The 20,195-nt window shown below is 43.8% G+C and overlaps 1 protein-coding gene across 3 annotated transcripts; it reads left to right on the forward strand.

The window, feature by feature from the left end:
• The first annotated feature begins 953 nt into the window (after nt 1–953).
• On the forward strand, nt 954–17,808 carry D2HGDH (D-2-hydroxyglutarate dehydrogenase). Of its 3 annotated transcripts, XM_063132276.1 has the most exons (10): nt 954–1,033; nt 3,607–4,013; nt 4,938–4,995; nt 6,171–6,310; nt 8,028–8,221; nt 9,308–9,476; nt 10,727–10,870; nt 12,638–12,780; nt 13,390–13,555; nt 16,864–17,808. In XM_063132276.1, exons 2-10 carry the CDS (start codon nt 3,614–3,616, stop codon nt 17,124–17,126), a joined length of 1,677 nt encoding a protein of 558 aa, XP_062988346.1. In that variant the 5' UTR covers nt 954–1,033; nt 3,607–3,613; the 3' UTR covers nt 17,127–17,808. The 3 variants fall into 3 exon arrangements, with proteins under 3 accessions (XP_062988346.1, XP_062988349.1, XP_062988347.1); XM_063132277.1 differs by lacking the exons at nt 954–1,033; nt 3,607–4,013; nt 4,938–4,995 and adding an exon at nt 7,283–7,483 and having other exon boundaries at nt 6,226–6,310; XM_063132279.1 differs by lacking the exons at nt 954–1,033; nt 3,607–4,013; nt 6,171–6,310 and having other exon boundaries at nt 4,941–4,995.
• The last annotated feature ends 2,387 nt before the right edge of the window (nt 17,809–20,195 follow it).

Consider the following 20,195-nt stretch of genomic DNA (forward strand, 5'->3'; position numbering starts at 1 on the left):
AAAAGCATGCTGGGATGACATGTAGTAATGGAAGAGAACATTGAGGCAATTTGGTTGATCTATTATTCTGAACCAACCAAACCACCAGTTGAAATGGAAATTTCCAAAATCCACTACTGGGCAATGCCTTTAATAGGACTAACCAAAGTGTCACAACATTGTGATCAGGCTTTCAAGTTTCTAAGAATACTTCATTAGCCTGGATATTAAGCAAAATGTGGGCAGTGGATGCAGGGGTAGAAGAGAAGCTGGTTTGATGCTAAAGCCAAAATACAGCTTCTGCCCTGGAGTAATATAATGGAATTATATTACTCAACGGCAAACATGGGCACCAAACTGCCAAAATCTAGCATGCCACCACCATCTAGGCCTGACATTAGAACCTTCTGAGCAAAATGGTGTAGAGTTCTAGGCGTCCAATACTCACTTCTGCACAGAGTTCCTGGCGCTGGGTTGTGACCTGTGGTGCTGTCATTAGCTTTGAGAGGGCCAATGACCCTTTTAGAGCGAGAGTGAGGTAGGGAACCGAGCCCAGTTCCCCTTTTCTTTCCTGTAGGTGGTGGTGGTGGTGGTAGTGGTGGCTCGGCTCGGCTTTCTGGCGCATCCTCCATCCCAGATGACCAGCGCACTTTGTCAAAACTGTCAGCAGCACCAGCAGTCTGTCGGGAGGAGCCGGGGCGAAGCTGTATATCTGGATTGCTACCAGTGTTTTTAATCCGCGATCTGGACAAATCGTGGAGCTACTACAGCACTGGCGGGAGGCGACGGCAGCAGCACCCCGACCTCCGTGGGAAAGCGCGACGGTGCGGGGTTTGACGCGCCTGCATAGACTCCCTTCCTCCCGGTTCTCGGCACGAAGCCGCCGAGCGCAACCTAGCCTGGGCGGCGAGCAGTCCGCACCTCTTGGCTACGCCCACGGCCCGCCTCTCTTAACTGTGTGGTCCGGAAAAGACGAGGAGGAGCCATCGGCGGACCTCCTGGATCTGCCCAAGGAGGAGCGGCGCGCATGAAATCTCGTCGTCCCCGGTTAAAGGTGAGTGTATACACAAAAGGGCAACTGCAGCAGGTCAGGGGCGCGCCAGAGGTTTGTCCGCTTCGCAACGGCGTTTGGGCACTTTTCTTCTCAAGCCTACTGACGGGAGACAGTATTGCCCACTGGTGGCACCGCTTCTGGACCCAAAGATAAGGAAGAAGAGTCAAGTTCCGCCCGTTTCTCTCGGGCTACCACCACTGACGCAGCCAGGTCATTTTGGACCCTGGACTTAATAATGGTCTTTGGTGGTGGGGCGTTAGCTGGCCACGAATACATATGTTTTCCAACTCGGATAAAAAAAAGAAAGGAAGAAAGAAATCCTCTGAGCATGTGCAGTTTCGCACCGTCATGAGTGCAGAAATTTAACGGACTTTGCTTCTGCTGCCCTCATGCTAAACACATTTACAGTGCGGTCCTATGCCTGTTTAGACAGAGTTGTGGTTTTTTTTTGTACAACTGTTATAACAAAAGTCCTACATAAAAAGTCCTACAAGGGTGCAATCCTATGCCTAACTAGGCATAGGACTGCAACTTTATTTTGGATTAAGCACCATTTCATTGTAGGAAAGGATGATGATAATAATTAATTAATAATAATAATGAGTAACTGTAACCATGTTGATGTCGAGCTGTTTGCCCCCTGGCTATAAAATGTCTTTTAAAATAAGAACACACCCAGGATGTTGGGGCAAGCAGTGCCAGTCCTGGTGGGCCCCAGCATGCCCAATGTCAGCCCAGGTTCTGATCCCAGGCCTGTTTGCTGCTGCCCCTGTCATCTGCTGCTCTCTGCATGGTCATTTGCAGTGGCTGGGTGGGGGAAGCTGGTCTGCAGGTCCTGGACTTCAGCCCTGAAGTCCAGTCCTCGCTGCACCACTGCCCATTTCTCGTATTCAGTGCTTAGCATTGCACCCTGTCTTGGAAATGTGTGAATGGGCTGTTTTGTCTGTGCCCACCCTGTTTTGATGTAAGCCCTTTCTATTAGAAATTAAGTTCTATAGCAATTTGATGCAAACTGTAGCTGAAAATATATTGAGCAACACTTGCTCAACCAACAAGAAGTGTTGACACATTAGACAGAGTGTGAGCCTCGCAGCGAGGACAGGAAGAGTAGTAACCACAAAGGAACGGATGTTCCAGGATTGCAATATCCATCTAAGTATTGGTTTTCTAGTCTTAGAATTATCTGCACTTTACACATGCATAAATGCGATGTCACAGAACGGTGTCAACACCGGCAGTGGGAAGGTGGAGTAAGATGTCTGCAAAGCAAGATAACCAAAAAAATGAAACAGATAGAGATGTATTTAATGTAACTATTGCAATACCCATATATGTATGATATTCTAGTCAGAGAAGTACACTTAAACTCTGTACATGCCTAAATGCTGTGCTTCTCATTGGTTATTGCATTGCAGAGCTGTATTATGATTGGTGAGAAAGTTCTGCCATTGTATCTGAGGAGAACTGACCCTATAAATATGTTAACCTTTCTTGAAATTGTTGGGCAGTTCCTCAGGTCTTTTGGGACTGTCACCTTGCAGCACTGCAGGCTGCTCATAATAAACCTTCTAAAGAGAGAGAAATTGTGTCTTGAGAGTCTGTGACCACCACTCAGCGAACCACGGGAATCCGCCCTTTCGGGTTCCACCACAACCCCCAAAATGCCTAGACTAGAGATGTCGTTTTCCACTTATAACCCTCCTGTATTTTCCCACTGCTTCTTCTGTCTTGTTTCTTACCATGGAAAATCTGTTAAGGAAAAAAAGAAAAAGACAGAATAGCTTCACCATGCCTTCTGATTGTTAGCGCTAGGAGCTTTCCATCTGGAAGCATCCCATGGTAATAAAAATCTCAAAAGAACTGATGGGAGGATTACAAGTGAGTGATGATGTTATCTGGACCCCCATAAAAGTCCATCAATAAGGCACAATAAAAGCCTAGTCTGGAAACCTGTCATACAGGGAATTAAGACATGGGATTTAGTAGACAGTGCCAAAAGTCTTGAGTTGGGATTTTAATGAAGTAAGAGAGATGGCACTACATAGCTGTTCTGGAAGGCAGTTCCAAGCATATTGCTGGATTCGGAGCAGTGCTTAGTAGAGTCCCACTCACGGCGAGGCAGTCTTGGCGAGGCATCAGCTGAGTTGCACGCTGGCTTCATCTGTCCCAATCAGGATGACAAGGAGCAGGCAAAGTGGACTAAGTCAGTGCCTCAGGGAGCCGTTCCTTGAGGCGCTGGTTAAGTCCCAAGTCAGCTTCACTCCCCCGCTCCTTTCCCATTCAGCGAAGGCGGGGGGAGAGGCAATGTAGACTGAACCACAGCCTTGAGACACAGTCACTCTCCAGCCCCTTCTCCCTTCTCTTAGGGGGAGGGGCTTCCCTCAAGGCCTCCATGGGCCAGATGGGGCAGCTCAGCAGGCTGAATTCAGCCCACAGGCTGGAGGTTCCCCACCCCTGGTTGAAATGGCTACCTTTCCTGTTTTAAAAAAACAATGAAAAGAAAAATCAGTAGTTGAGTGCCTTTTGGAGGGAGAGAATCAAAACTGGATATTTATCTTCCTTTTGCACTTCAGGTTAATCATGGCTGTTTCCAGCCTTGTCCGACATTGCCCATTTGGACACCTTTGGACCTTACCAAGGTTGCAAATAAAATGCCAGAGAAAAGCCTTGAGTGCGTGGATCAGGACTGCACCTGCGTCTAAAGTTAAGCAGGAAGTAACAGAACCACAGAAGAGACAAGTACTCATGCCATCTAACCAATGGAGCATCAATTATTTGGTCAAAAGAAGTCTGCATGCTACCGAGCTTTACCTTCAGAAAGTAATGCTCACAAGTGAACGATACAGGGTCCAGAGACTTCCCTTTGCACATGTTTCTGACGCAGACTTATCTTTCTTTGAACACCTTATGCCTGGCAGGGTCATCACAGATTTAGATGAACTGAAACTCTTTAATGTGGACTGGCTGAAGTCGGTGAGAGGTAGGTTATCTCAACAATACCCACTCACTATTGTTATTGCAGGGTGCCTCTGTAAATTGCATATTGCAAGTCTCCTTTTCAAAACCGCGCTCCAGTGATATACCTGCAGTCGACATTTCGACACCTGCATATCAGTGGAGGCTGGTGGCTTCGCACCTTGGACAGCTCCTTTAGAGTTCTGGCTGGTTCTGACTGAAACCTGGAGCAGATTCACCATCCCACTGACATCAGAGCCACCAGCCTCCACTGCTGCATAAGGTGTCTTAGCCTTCTTAATTCTAGCTAATTCCGAGGTCCAGCATGGGTGTTTTGAAGGGAAAGGCAAGTGTGGGCCAGCCACAGTATGAGCCTCAAATTAGTGCTGTGCCGAATCCTGCCCACTATTTTCAGGAACTTTTTTTCTCCCTGTGAAAGAAGCATTTTGTTTCAGCCTCTTTTGCAGGGAAGGGGAAAATTTCAGAGAATTTTTCTCCTTGGGAAGGGGGACAGGGTTTCCACATACCTTTTTAAAGTGTAGCTGGTTGTTGAGGAATCGTCTTTCTATATTTTTTTTAACACCCTCCCCCTTCCCGCACTTGGAAGAGCCCAGTAGATTTTCCTGAATGCCTATTGGAGGCCATGTGACGTTGTCCTCTCCAATAGGCATTCAGGAAGAACTCCTGGGCTCTTGCAAGTGCTCGGAGCATTGTTTAATAAAAAATAGAAAGAAGTCCCCTCAACAACTGACTACACTTAAAAAGGTATGTGGAACCCCTGACCCCCTCCCCAAGGAGAAAATTCTCTGAAATTCTCACCTCTCCCAGCCTCTTTCACCTGAGTTTCTGTTTTTCCCCACCCCCCACAAAATGCCAAAAATGAAATAGTCAAAATTTTGGGCACAGCACTACTTCAGATAGATATTCTCACATGTTGTTTATATTGCAGGCTGCAGTAAAGTGTTGCTGAAGCCATGGACAACAGTGGAAGTCTCTGAGATTCTCAGGTAACATAAACTGCATTTACATAAACAAACTGAACAGCATTAGTGACTTTTGTATATCGGAGAAAATGTTTTATTTCTGTACTGTTCACATACTTTTTAAGAATAGGAATATATGATGCTGTTTTTGCCAGTGAAGTCAGGTGGTGATAACCCACAGAGGAAAGTGTGAAGGGGGAAGAATGAATTAAATCTTGTTACATTCACAGGAAGACACAAGGCAAGAATTAGGGGTAGTGCTCTTTAAAAGAAGACTCTGTCTCTTTTTCCTCACTTTGCTGTCACTGTGAGCAACAGCTAAAGAGCATTTAGCATTAAGGACTTAGAGTGCATTAATTAAACTGAAAAACTATCTATGTAAAGATGGACTTGAATTTTTAATATGGAAGAAATTAATTGATGTCACGTGAGATTGGTTTCAAATAGAAGGTTCCTAATGTGCACATTCTGTGAATCTGAAATATATGGGTTATTTTTCAGTTCTCCCTTCTGGAGGCCCTATGATAGACTCGTAGGGGATGAGATGTAGGAACATAGAAAATCCTATGTATTCTTCAGCTGACTCAGTCAGGAAGGAAAAGCCTTTAGAGCGCTAAGAAGACCCCAGGAAGTTATTGTATTGGCACTGCACTTATACAAAGAAACATCTGAAGCTGAGGTAGCCCTTGTGGGGGCTAAAAATCAACTCTGCCATCAAAATTCTGCCTGCAGGTATTTGGCCTTCCAGTCCAAGGGTGCTTCCAGACAAGGCTTTTATTGTGGAATTATTCTGTCTCAAAAATGGAATTTTATGAGGGGTGAAGATGAAGTTGTCTTCCACTGGTAACCCCCCTCCAGGTTGTCCCCACTGTTTATTCCATCTTTTTAATTCAATGTGGAGAAACAGTAGGAACTGAAAGCACTTTGACAGCTGGCAGCTGCTTCTGAGATTGTGACTGCACTTTTCCCCATCACTGCTACCATAGAAATCGCTGTGAGTGCAATTGTAAGAATCGTGCTGGCTAAGTTCATAGGCTAGATTCAGTAGAAGCCATCAAGTCTTCCCTGAGCGTATCTAGAACTTAGCATGGCCTTTAGATCTTAAAACTGTTTTTAGTTTCGCAAGTACAACATTTTCAAAGGTATAGCATGTGCTGTTAGGAGCAAGATCCCCATGGGCAAAATGTGTTCCCTTTCAGGTACTGCAGTGAGAGGAACTTGGCTGTGAACCCTCAGGGGGGTAACACTGGCCTCGTTGGGGGCAGCGTCCCTGTCTTTGATGAGATCATTCTCTCCACAGCTCTTATGAACCAAGTCATCAGCTTCGACAATGTTTCTGGTAAATATATTTTTCTAGAGAAAAAATGGCTCATCTAGTAATTCTCTGAACCAGGGGTGAGTAGAAAGTAGATCTCCAGGTGTTTTGGACTTCATATCCCAGCATTCCTGGCCATTGGCCATGTGACAAGGTGTTCTGGGAGATGGTTCAAAACATCTGGTGTTCTACTGTCTGACTACCCCTATTCTAAATAAAACTTACCATCCTCTTAAGTGTTCTTAAAAGGAAGGACAACATGGAAAGTTCAAGGATCCAGGAAGCTTGGCAAAGTTGTTCCCCCACTCTTAATAGCAGTGGGCGGCAAGCCTAAAACAAAGGGGTCGGGAGAGGAGGATGCTGATCAGAAGTGTTAACAGGACACTGCCTGCTATCAAAAACAAGCCAGAAACAACAGCTGCATCGCAAGAAAAAAAAAATACAGCAGGGCCAGCCCTACCATTAGGCAGAGTGAAGCAACTGCCTGAGGCAGCAGATGCCTTGGTGTGGGGAGCAATAGCGAAGTGTTGGAGTACAGAGCTGTGTGTGCCATGTGACCTGCTCTGAAATCTAAGTCACCGTACGCCGTGACATGCAACCCCATTGCCTGTGCTAAGGTAAAATTATTCAACTTTCAGTTCAGTCAACTTCTGTACATGGAATGAGGTGGTCAGAGAGCGCCATCTTGTTTGTCCTTCACCTCAGGCAGCAAAATGTCTTGGGCTGGCCCTGAGCATCTCTCATGCTGGGTTTGTTGCTGGCATTAAATGAGGAACAAATTAGACAATGATGCCATTAGGAATACATACGGGAAACTAGGAAATCTCTCTGTTTCTTGAAAACACTTCTGAGGCTGTTTTAAGGAAGATAAATGTTTAATGTGACTTTCTTGTCAAGCATCTGATCCTCCTTTGACAGAAGGAAGGGGAAAGGACAGAGCCCAACATCCTAAATTGATTTCTTCTTACTTATTTCTCTTACATTCTTTCCTCCAAGGTGGTGTACATCAGGCTGAGGACCATATTCAATTTCATAGAATCATAGAATCATAGAATAGCAGAGTTGGAAGGGGCATACAAGGCCATCGAGTCCAACCCCCTGCTCAATGCAGAAATCCACCCTAAAGCATCCCTGACAGATGGTTGTCCAGCTGCCTCTTGAATGCCTCTAGTGTGGGAGAGCCCATAACCTCCCTAGGTAACTGATTCCATTGTCGTACTGCTCTAACAGTTAGGAAGTTTTTCCTGATGTCCAGATGGAATCTGGCTTCCTGTAACTTGAGCCCATTATTCAGAGAAGTTCCATTCCAGTGGAACAAAAGGGCAGGGCCAAAATACCAGCATATTTTAGTTCAAAGCTCTTTTTGCTGTAACTAAGCCTTAGCAGAAGCATTTCAACTGTTTAGAATTGGGGAAAATGCCAGGAAATCAATATAGTATTGCTCGTTCAGAGAAAGGGCTATGGCTATCTGGTGAACTGGAGGGCAGGATTGTGACCCTGGGAGACTAGATTTGGCCCACATGCCTGAGGTTCAACACCCTCTGTATACACGGTTCTCTCTCACACCCCATTATATCTTCACAACAACCCTGTGAGGTATGTTAGGGTGACAGATAGTGACTGATAGTGACCGGCCTGAGTTTAGCCATTAAGCATCATAGCGGAAGTTGGGAAGCGTTGCATTATCGAAAAGGAAGTTTGCTGTCCTGTGTCAGACTGTATCTTGATGCTTGTGTCTCAGGAATCCTGGTTTGCCAGGCTGGCTGCATTTTGGAGAACCTCAACCAGTATCTGGAGCAGCTGGATTTCATTATGCCTCTCGACCTAGGAGCAAAAGGCAGCTGCCACATTGGAGGAAACGTAGCTACAAATGCCGGTGGCTTGCGACTTTTGCGGTATGGCTCTCTCCGAGGAACTGTCCTGGGACTAGAAGTGGTAAGATGAAACTCTGAACGCTGCTTCTTTTGTTTGTTTGTTTGTTTTAACTCTTTGTTTATTTGGGGTTTGATTTTTTTTAAAAAGAAAAGCATACATGGATTTGTATATATCCATTGCAATGAATACATATAAAATGCATATACAAAAATACAATTTTCTAGCCATTATACATAGATTTCAGTAAAAGTGGACCAGATATCCAAATAAGTATCTATTTGAAATCATGGTAAAGCCCTCAATCCATTGCATTATAGGAGGTAAGTGTATGTCCTTCCCATTTTTATCCTTCCAGTCTTTTAGCTGTTAAAAGGGCACAGAGAATCCATTTACACTGACCATTTGTTAATTTCCATGAAGCAGGCAAATAATTTAAACAAGTGTGTACAATAGCAAATATTAAAGACTATTTTAGTATTAATTAATTCATTACATTTTTATATTGCCTAATAGCCAAGGTTCTCTGGGCAGTGCACAATTAAAACCATAAAATACAATAAGAATCCAATAAATTTATAAGTTTAAAAATGCAATATAAAATCAAACAAGTTACAGTTCAGGGAAAGCTACGTGAAAAGATATGTTTTCAGGAGGCGTTTAAAGGATGTTACATTTTCCACCTCCTGAACCGCACAAGGGAGGGTTTTCCAGAGGTTGGGTGCCACTACAGAGAAGGCCCACCCTTGAGGTTCTTCATGGGGACATTCCGTTTGTTTCAGAATGGCCAGGCCAGCAGGACAAAATTTGTCCATACAATAAGTTGCTCGCTCCTGGCCTAAGGAAAGAAAAAAAAACTCCATTGATGTTAATGGAGGGTTTGTTTGTTTTCTTTCGCTCCTCCACAGGGGGCAGTGTAGTTAAGTGGGGGAAGCAGTGGAGTGGGAAGATTTAACACTCCATACCTGCACACAGTGGCCCTGATCTGGATTGGGGCCCCGGAGGCTGATATCTATCTGTTTATCTATCTAGAGATAGATAGATAGATAGATAGATAGATAGATAGATAGATAGATAGATCTTAGGGTCAGATATACATTACTTATTTAACGTAGCATGTAGTTTAGCCCTCGGTTTGTCTTCTTCCAGGTCTTGGCTGATGGCTCCATTCTGAACTGTTTGGCATCTCTGCGGAAGGACAATACAGGCTATGACTTGAAGCAGCTTTTCATTGGATCAGAGGGAACCTTGGGGATCATTACTGCCGTGTCCATCCTCTGTCCACGGAAACCCAAGGCTGTGAACCTGGCATTTCTTGGTGAGAGACATTCTCATCTCTTGTTTCTAGGTGTGATGTATGTGACTGCTAGTGACTGGACTTGGATGCAACAGTGCTTGAGGCAAAACTGTTATGGTTCTCCAAGGCCAGTTTGATTCTATTTAGCTTTTATTACCACTTAATGTGATGAATGGTCCTATTAAGAAAGAAGTTGAGGTAAGAGCAGAGATAGCATTTCTCACCATTAACAGATCACTTTTCATTATCACCTTGAAAACTGCATTTGTATGGAATAGTTCTGGGCCCTTCATTAAAACAATAATTCACTGAACAAAGGAACTGCAAAGAATTGATGGGTGTCATTCTTAAAGTTGCTGTTACGGGCATACCACAGCATTGCCATGGAATGAAACAGACAAATTCGCCTGCCTGAAGCATGTGTGGGAAGGAGAGCTCAGTAGTTAAGCTAGGACACATCAGATGCAACCCACCACTTCCTTCCTGTCCCTGTACATAGTGGTGCGCATTGAACACTACCACACACGTGGCCTTTTTTTTAGAAGATCTTTTGGTCATTAAATTTTGTTGCAGTTTTTTGATGGTCATAAGGACATTTTGCAGAAATATCTGATTGTTTAGAAAGACCAGACAAGAATGCTTCATGGAACACTGTATCAGAGTTTTTTCCAGTGGGTGGGATCCAGTGTTAGTCTGCCTATCCATCTTGTTCAGCATTCTGTTCACTTACGGGCCAACCAGCTGCCTGTGGGAAACCCACAAGCAGGATATGAATGCTATTATTTTGGAAATATATTGCTATTATTTTGGAAATATATTATTTTGGAAATTATTGTTGAAATATGGATAAATGACATTTCTCTCATGTGTTTTATACACACAACTAGAACTCTTAGCTATATTCTTTTGAGATTATATTGATCACCTTGTTATGTTTTGTTAGAAATGCATTTGTGTATGTCACCCTTTATCAACTGGGCTTGTTCCAGATGTGTTAGGTTACAATATTCCTCATCCCTAGCCAGCATAGGCTTGGCCATACTGACCTGGAATGATAGAAGTTCTAGTCCAAAAGATATGGAGGGAACCAGTGTAGGTAAGCTGGTGTACTTGGCCTTCTTCTGTTACTTTATGATGATCATAATTCAAGGTTTGTAAATAGGATGAAGGTTTTTTTTAAAAAAGTGAGCTTGTTTCATTGCTTCATTTAGCAGTTTTCTATTTCTTTTCTACTTCCTGATTGCTTTATATTATTTGTTTTCTCTGTAAAGGTTGTCCAAGTTTCTCTCATGTCCTGAGAACCTTCACCACCTGCAAGGGTATGCTAGGAGAGATCCTGTCTGCCTATGAGTTTATGGATAATGAATGCATGAAGTTGGTTGAGAGGCACCTCAAGCTGGCCAACCCAGTTGCAGGTACCAAATTGGTCCATGTACAAAAACCCACAGAAGGGTTTCCATCACCAGTTTTGTTTGCCAAAACTTCCATCAAAAAAAAATCGAATGGCTGAATTGAAATCTACTGGTTCTCTAGGTGCTTTCTTAGCTTGCTGCTACTTGATGGTCCAATGTAATAAAAATATAAGAAGAGCCATGCTGGATCAGACTAAGGGTTCATCTAGTACAGCTCTCTGTTCACACAGTGGCCAACCAGCTGTCAACCCACAAGCAGGACATGGGGAACAGCACCCTTCCACCCATGTTACCCAGCAACTGGTGTATACAGGCTTACTGACTCTGATATTGGATGTAGAACATAGCCATCATGACTAGTAGCCATTAATACCCTTTTTTGGCATTTATCCAACACCCATATAAAGCCATCCAAATTGGTGGTCATCACCACATCCTGTGGTAGTGAATTCCATAGCTTAACTATGCCTGGGGTGAAGAAGGACTTCCTTTTATCTGTCCTGAATCTCCCACCAATCAGCTTCATGGGATGACTCTGGGTTCTAATATTATGGGAGAGGGAGAAAAATGTTTCCCTATCCACATTCTCCACATATGCATATTTTGAACACCTCTATCAGGCCTCCCCTTAAACTAGGCTTTGAATGCATTTTTGCACATGGTCACTCTACATCCTGGGTTTCATAGGCCCTTTCTACACTTAAGGATTATGCCAGGGAAATGGATGGATCGTCCCTGCCTTCTCCCGGGATCCCCTGTCTGTCATTTGGATGCACAGGGATGATCCCTGGACGATCCTGGGATAAATGGCTGGTGTAGACATGCCCATGGTTTTAGGGTGCAATCCTATGCATGTTTAGATAGAAAAAGGCCTACAACTCCCAGCATGCACCAAGCCAGGCATGCTGGCAGTTGTAGGATTTTTTCCTGCTTAATCATGCATAGGATTGCGCCTTCAAATTTGCACAGGACCTGTGTGCACATATCTGACCTGATGTTGCTTTGAATCAAGATATTGGTCTTACTTTATTATTTATTTATTACATTTATATACTGCTCCATAGTCGAAGCTCTCTGGGCAGTTTACAAAAGTTAAAAACATATTAAACATTTTACATATTTTAACAAGCATTCTGGAATATAAAAGTTTTACACCCTATGAAACTGAGAAATCACTGCACAGCAGCACAGTTAGGTGCTTGGTAGACTCTGGACGTGGTCTTACCAGAGTGAGTTCTTTAGAGAGCAAACCTATGGTCCCTAGACAGAGGCTGGGAGCCATTGGATACTTTGGATTCCTGGATCTGGGGTCAGAGACAGGGCTCCAACCTGGGACCCAGGAGTCCAGGCTTCCCAGCCCCTTCCAGCCAGCATGGAGGGAACCACACAGGCAACCTCAGAAAGGACAAAAAGGGGAGGGGGTGTTCCCATGGGCAGTGGGAGGAGGGGACTGGGAAGCAGGGATACAAGCTATCCCCAGCCTTGCCCAGCCTTCTTGCCTCCTTCCCTGCTCCTCCCTGATCACCTCTGCTGCTCCTCCCGCTATGCATTGGATGGCTGTATGACTTCGAGTTTGGAGGCTTACAGCCATCCCTTTAGGATTGCACGTTTAGAAGGTAATGTCCTAACTGTCCTAACTTCCGCTTGTTGCAGTTGGAGTCATTCCAGTGAATATAGCTTGATTTTTAGCTACAGCAACTGAGTTCTTATATTTGTGCATTTCTACCGATTGTGCCTGTCCGCTTTCTGATTCTGCTTTTACAATTCCAGAAAGCCCTTTCTATGTGTTGATTGAGACTTCAGGCTCCAATTCTATCCATGATGAGGAAAAACTGAGCCATTTCCTGGAACATGCCATGGCCTCTGATTTGGTGGTAGAGGGAACTCTGGCCTCAGAAGAGAAAAAAATTAAGGTGATTTCCTCTTTTGTCCTAATGTGCTTGGCTTAGGACTCTGATTTGAATCTAATTCTGCCTATTGCAATAGTAAAGCAGGGTAGGAATTCTGTATTTTAAAAGACTGAAATTGGTGCAAATTAAGATTTAGCTTGATTGGTTTGTGACTTGTATGGGGCTAGACTAGCAAGAATACTGCAAAGAAAGATTTAAGGTGCAGTCCTATGCATGTTTAGACAGGAAAAAAGTCCTACAATTCCCAGCCTGCCCCAGCCAGCCATCGTAGCTGCTGGAGAGATGCTGGGAGCTGTAAGGCATTTTTCGGTCTAGGATTAAAAGTGATCAGTGCAATGGCAAAATAATTTGATCCCACATTTAATTAATTTAACTTACTGAATTTTACTGCAGAGAAGGCATATTTAGTGGATTCAAATAGCAGGCTACTTTTGTATAGCCATCCCTATGGAATGAAAATGAAAGAACATAAGAGCCATGCTGGATCAGACCAAGGGTCCACCTAGTCTAGCATTCTGTTCACACAGTGGACAACCAGCTGTTGATCAGGAACCCACAAGCAGGACAGAAGCATTTTGTTTTCATCCAAATCCCTGCTCTGGTCGATTGTAGGCACTGTGGGCTTTACGGGAACGGATCACAGAGGCCTTGTCATGCGATGGATTCGTTTACAAATATGACATTTCGCTCCCTGTGGAAAGACTCTATGAGCTTGTGGCTGACATGCGGGCACGTCTGGGCAAAAGCGCCAAGAATGTGGTAGGCTACGGCCATCTAGGTAAGCTTGGAAACAAACAGTCTTCCTTTGCCCTGATTGGTTTGGACTGAGAGTTATTGTAGTAAAGAGACTGACTGAGCTGTGAACCAGGATGTCCTTGGCTGAAATCTCATCTCAGCCTTGAACTGCTAGACAGCTTCAAGTCAGCCTCTGTCTCAACCTCAACCCAATTGTGGACAGGGGAATATGTAATGTGGGTATAATAATATTGTCCTACCTTACAGAGTTGTTGCAAGGACTGGTGAGACAATGTTTGTGAAGTACTTTGAACAGTCAGAAAACACTGCCTAAATGTCAAGTTATTTTATTCTTGCTTTGTCCTGACCATGGAGGTTGTTCAGTAGCATCCATGGGATTACCTAGAACTGCTAAAACAGCCTTTTCCAACTGGGGGCCCTCCAGGACTTTGGGGCTGGGGGATGCTGGGAGTTATAGTCCAACACATCTGGAGGGCCCCTGGTTGGGGAAGGCCTCTGCACTAAATCATGATGCATGGAATTATCCACTCACATAAAATTCAACTGGAATTGATTAATTGAGAATGAGGCTGAAATGGGGTTAGTGAAGGAAGAAAGGGGGCTACTTAAACTCTCTGTGGTGTAGGCAGCGTCAGACACTTACTCAGATAGGCTGCCGCTTCCCTTATATCCAGTACAGCCTGAGGCTGAGCCAAGGGACTCTCAGACCTTTCAGGACACACTGAGTTTCAGAAATAAGTCCCAAACCAGCACTCTCTATTTGAAGCCCCAAGCCTGAAACTTTACCCAGTAACCAAGCAGAAATGAGCATTGAGATTTATCTGGAAGAAAGCACACACAGCTGTAGTGGTAGAAAGGGAAAGGGGTAAAAAGGTGGACAAGCATCAGAGAAAACCTTTGGGAAAATGCTCCAGGCAAAAATAAGAAAGCAATACCTTACATGTTGCCAAAGCATGGATCTTCTAGTAGGCCAGGGCCCAATCCAGGATCCAGAAGCTCCTGAGTCCAAAAAGATGAAGATAAATGGTCAGCTGTAAGCCCCCCTTTTTATGCTCAGACCCCTGACCACTCAAATAATACTTGAAGGAGCCAATCACAGGTCGAATACTGCAGCTTCCCAAATCCTGTAAGAGAGGTGGGGAAGTTCCTACAGGAACACAACTGAGCTAATTCCATCTCAATTAACCAAGTCTTATTGTGGCCATGGAGACTAGTGCTATCTTGAGATAACAGATCCACAGATGGCTACATCACTATGTGCCATTTCAACTTGGCCAAATGGAGTTGTCACACAGAGCCTAAAAAGAAAACAGAATTCTTCAAGTAGGACAAAAACCAAGAATGGAATCCTTGGCAAGGTTCATGATGGTCAATTTCAAGAATCAATGCACATTATTAAGGAACTATGCTTGAGCCTGCTTCAAATTGCTCTTCATGGGAAAGCCATATGTAGCAGCTCACTATGCAGATACAATTATTATTTTTCTCCATGTTATTGCAACCTTTTCTTTGAAAGTTTGTGGCAGTGTGCAGGAAAATGCTGCATCAGACCTGTGAGCCACAGGACCCAAATTGCTTGTCTCTTAGAACAGCTGCCTCTAGGAGCCATTTTAAAATGTTCTCTGGGTGGCTGCTTGTTTGTGTGCCTTGGCCCTCCGATATCTCATGGTGAAAAATAGCCCAGGTATCCAGCAGAAGAACTGGGCGGAGGAGGGACAAAATTAGGTGCATGAGATGCTAAAAGAAAGGGGCTTTTAAGGACATTAGAATGTTGAAAGAACACCTGTACCCCTGAATGTTGAAAGAACACCTGTCCCTGAGCCATTTAGGGCACTTTGAATTGGGCCCAGAAACAGACTGGCAGCCAGAGAAGATGGAGAACTACTGGCATAATATGATCACTAATATGCAGAGGGCTTCCGAAATTGGGCTGAGGGGTATAAGTTGCCAGTCCCCCTTCTAAACTAATGGAAGGGAGATCCCTGGGAGTTGGAGAAAGGCCTACTCCCACATGAGCCTGCACCAGACACTGTGTTTGTCATCTGGAGCCCTCTTCTGGACCTCATTAAATGCAATTAATTGGGTGCAGACTGGGGAGAGGGGTCTTTTGGCCATCACACCCCTCCTTAGGAATGCCCTGGGTTGAGTCATCTGTCATCAGCCAGCTCCATGTTTTTGAGGCAAGACACTTTCAGTGCCCCCCTCTCAGTGAGTCTTTCTCACCACGATTATCACCAAACGCTATGGCTCCTCCTCCTCTTTCTCTTCATTGCTACCACTGCTTGATTGACGTAAATCAGGCAGTGGCCCCTGCTGCTCCTTCTTCTCACCACCACCATTGCCTGGGCCAGAGCAAGGAGCAGGTGAACAAGGAAGTTGCACTGCTGAAGTAGAGGAGCAAGTCCAGGGGCCCTTGTCATTGGGCCTCAACTACAGTGTGGGTCCTTGGCCGATGCCCGACCATTCCTACCCTTGATGCTGGCCCTGATGTCATTTCATCAATAGCCCTCAAAATTGTGATTCACCTGAGCATCCCAGAACATAATATGAGCTGTTTGTATCTCTTGTGCTGAACTTCTATGGTTGCTTTGGTTTGTCCTGTGTTTTGTTTAATTGGGATTCTTAAAATTTGTTCTTGTTTTATCATTCTTACTGCAGGCTGTCCTAAAGGGTGGCCTACAAATCCCTTTGAGCGGGGGTGGGAAACATGTGGCCCTCCAGATATTGTAGCACTGCAACTCCCATCAGCCCCAGCCAGCATAGCCAATGCTGAGAGATGATGCAGTCCAACAATATTTGAGGACACACACATCCCCCACCCCTGCCTTAGATAAATAAAATACATGAATTAGAACACTGAATGCTGCTCAAGGATAAAGAGAGGAAATGCAGAGAAGCATTGCCCATTATAACCAGGGAAGCTTGGAGGATGGCAACAAGGGAGAGGGCCTTTTCAGTGGTGGCCCCCCAATTATGGAATGATCTCCTTGACGAGGCTCACCTGGCGCCAACATAGTTATCTTTTCTGTGCCAGGTCAAGACTTTTCTCTTCTCCCAGGCAGTTAACAACATATGCAGAGGTTTTTTTTTAACTGCCCCCAGAATACTTGTTTTAAATGGATATTGTTGTTTTTATGCTTTTGATGGTTTGAAATTTTTGTATATTTGTTTTTAATGTTCACTGTTTTTAACTTTTGTAAACCGCCCAGAGAGCTTCGGCTATGGGGAGGTATGTAAATGAAATAAATAAATAAATAAATACCAGTGGATGAATGCATTGTCCATTTTCCTCTTTTGAAATCAACTCCCAGCTCTGGTTTGCTTTGTCAGGAGATGGAAACCTGCATTTGAACGTCACAGCAGAATCCTATAGCCATTCTCTGCTGGAAGCCATTGAGCCATATGTGTATGAGTGGACTTCTCAGCATCGTGGAAGTATCAGCGCAGAGCATGGCCTGGGCTTCAAGAAGAAGGATTATATCCACTACAGTAAGCCACGGGAGGCAGTGTTTCTCATGCAGCAATTCAAGGCCATGTTGGACCCCAAAGGGATTCTAAACCCTTACAAGACTTTACCTGTCAAGTCGGTATGATTGTGCCTGTTGATGAAGTGATCTAACAACTTGCCAAGTTGCAGCTGGAAATGAAGGTTTAATTCTTCTTCTTTTTTCCAGAGTGAAGAAGTGGTGTAAAGGAGCTGGATTCTCTTCCCAATATTGTTTACCAGCTCACATGCTCTGAACTATTTGAAAAGCAAAGAGCATTTATGACTCTAGCAACCCAGTTGTTTAAGGGTCTTACCTTCAAGGTTTCAGATCTCTCCCAATTTTCTTAACTGGGCTCGGGAACCTGTCACTCTCCAGATGTTGCTGGACTCCAACTCCCATCAGCTCCTGCCAGCATGGTCAATGATCAGATATGATAGGAATTGTAGTCCAACATGCACACAAATTATAGGAGCAGAAGTCCACAGGATGTAGGGTGTGGTAGGATACATCATTATTTATAGGAGAAAAGTAAATTCCACAGGATGTAGGGCGTGGTAGGAGGCGTCATTTACAGGAGAAAAGTAAAGAGACTTTGGCATGACAGTTTCTCTTAGCTTCTGTCACAATGACCACAAGTATTCTAAATACAATTAACAGCAGCAAGATTGTGCAAGATCCTTGAAGAAGAGGTGGATATTTATTGTTTTGCTTTGAACTAAAGGTGGGGGCAAGGGTAAATAAATCGTTAACTTTTATCTATGGAAAAATAAAATACGTACAGAAAATATTCTCTTGATTTATGCCTTTGTTCTACATTTAATTACAGAATTTCTTTGTAGATTCTCTTCCTTTTTTTTCTTCTTCAAAATCTTAAGTGATGCTTTGTCTAAACTCAGGCTGAAACTAGGTAGCCTGCTGGCACAACCCGAGCATTAGATTTCCTAACCATCACTTCACCGAGGCTTCTGCTTCCAGATTCTTTGTGGGATTATGATCAGCTCCTTTACAAGTATTTTTTTTCTGGGATTTTCTTTCTCAGCCTTTTTATATGTTCCATTGCACAACCACTTTGTGGTGCTGTGGTATGCAGAATTGCTAAAATACACCAGTGGTTCTTGCTGCTGTTCACAAAAATGTCCTACTTTTCCCATTAGAAAGAACCCTGCTATAATGGTTGCAAAGCACGACATCGTGTAAAACATGATGAGTGAATGACTGATGAGCGCACAATAGATACCTCCTGTAGAAAGACCCAAAGTTTCTAGACCAGCATTCTCCAATCTGGCTCCCTTCAGGTGTGTTGGACTACAACTCCCAGAAGCCCCAGCCAGTAATGCTCACTTGTGGTGCTGGGTGTTAGAGTGTTACTTTTAAGATTATTGAGATCCCAAAATCTTGTCATTTCCAATACTTTTTAAAAATACTTCAGTTTGACTGCTACATTAAATAAGTTGGACCTACAACAAAATGTTCAAATTTGGAAAGTTCTTTTTCAGGGTTCCTTCCCTCCCCTTTTCCAGGCTTTAAGACCAATTTCAAGAACAGAAAATCAATACGACAGAGAGAAAGTATTGGCATGACCCCATCAAGATGAAAGGGGGTGCAATAAAGCTCTACCAATAGTTCAGCAAGCACGTAGCCTTGTGCTATGCTTGTATATCTCTGGATTGAACTAGAACCTCACGTGTAACCTGAGTTGTTGTATGCAGGGGATTCATTTTCCCCTCTTCCCTGTACAATGCCCAGGCCAGCTGCCAGAAAGTTTGTATCGTGGGGACTCATTGCAGTACAGCCAGAACATAAATATGGGCAACACAATACTATATATGCTTACTTAGAAGTAAGTCTTACTGTGCTCAGTGAGTGCTGGGTAAGTCCACACAGGATTGCAACCTGGATTATATATTTTTTCCTAGTGAGCAGTTGGATAGAATACTGGCTGCAAGTGTTTTTCCACAAGTAAAAGGGCGAGAGACTTCCCATATCCATATATATATGGCGAGGCCTGTTAAGAGAGCCAGGCCCTCTATGTCCAGTTCTACACCTTGTGCCAAATCATTGTGAATATGGAATAAAAAGCAGGATATGACACTATGAAAGCGGTATATGAAATGTGGATTGTGCCCCAACATTTTTCTGTGCACTTCAATACTGCTATAAAATAGCTTATTGTTACAACTCTGGCAATGGGACCATTCGTCTGCACAAACCTTGTTCCATTGCAGGCTTTGTCCCCTTACTGGATTTGGCCAGATTTCATTCCTGTAAATTCTGAGATCAACATGGTTGTTTGTTGGATGATTTTTGCAAAGGGTTTTCAAACTGAATGTTTTTTTAACAAATCGAAAGCGTCCGGTCTCTTTAAATATACAAACACGCATGCATGCATGCATGAATACACACACACACACACACACACACACACACACACACACACACACACACACACACACAGATTGATTTTAATTGTATTAGAAGTATGGGTTCTGCCCTTGATTTTCAAATGCTAGACCGATCTTCCAAATCCCTAAGGCAGTTGCTGGGACTGGGAGAGGTATGCTTCCTCCCTGGAGCATTTTTTGTATATGTCCAAAGGCAGTTGTTGATCCAGAAGATTTTTAGCTTTAACACAGCTGATTGTGTATGTCTTTCCTCATAGAAAAGGCTTTTAATCACTGTTTATACTTACTGATTTGCAATAGCATTTTTATAAAGAAAACCTGCTTATTGCAAAAACCTGGGCTAAAGGCCATAGTTGGCCACATTTCAGTTTTTCAAATCCATGATGTATGATCAAAAGGCTTTTATGCCACTAAGGAAATTAAAATCCTTCAGGACATTTGAAAAAAAAAACCTTAGTTTTTCTCCTACTCATTTCCCTGGTTTGACAAACAGCCTAGTAGTTTCTACCTTTGGCTGTACTTTGGGGGCGGATAGTTGTCCTGACTCACAATGTGTGCTCTGTATTTCTTGCCTTGGTGTTGTTTAACAGCTACACCTGGCCTCCAGTCTTATTTTCACCTGGCAGTCACAATGGGACTCCTGATGCAAGTACTGTCTTTTCTTTCCTGATGTTGCCCCATGATGCCTCCTTGATATGATGCCTCCTTGATTCTGGCTCGGGTATCATTCCAGGCATGTCTACATCCCCTTTTCTGAAGCAGCGATGGAGCC

This window comes from Elgaria multicarinata, chromosome 8 (assembly GCF_023053635.1).
Source record: "Elgaria multicarinata webbii isolate HBS135686 ecotype San Diego chromosome 8, rElgMul1.1.pri, whole genome shotgun sequence".
NCBI classification, from domain to species: Eukaryota; Metazoa; Chordata; class Lepidosauria; order Squamata; family Anguidae; genus Elgaria; species Elgaria multicarinata.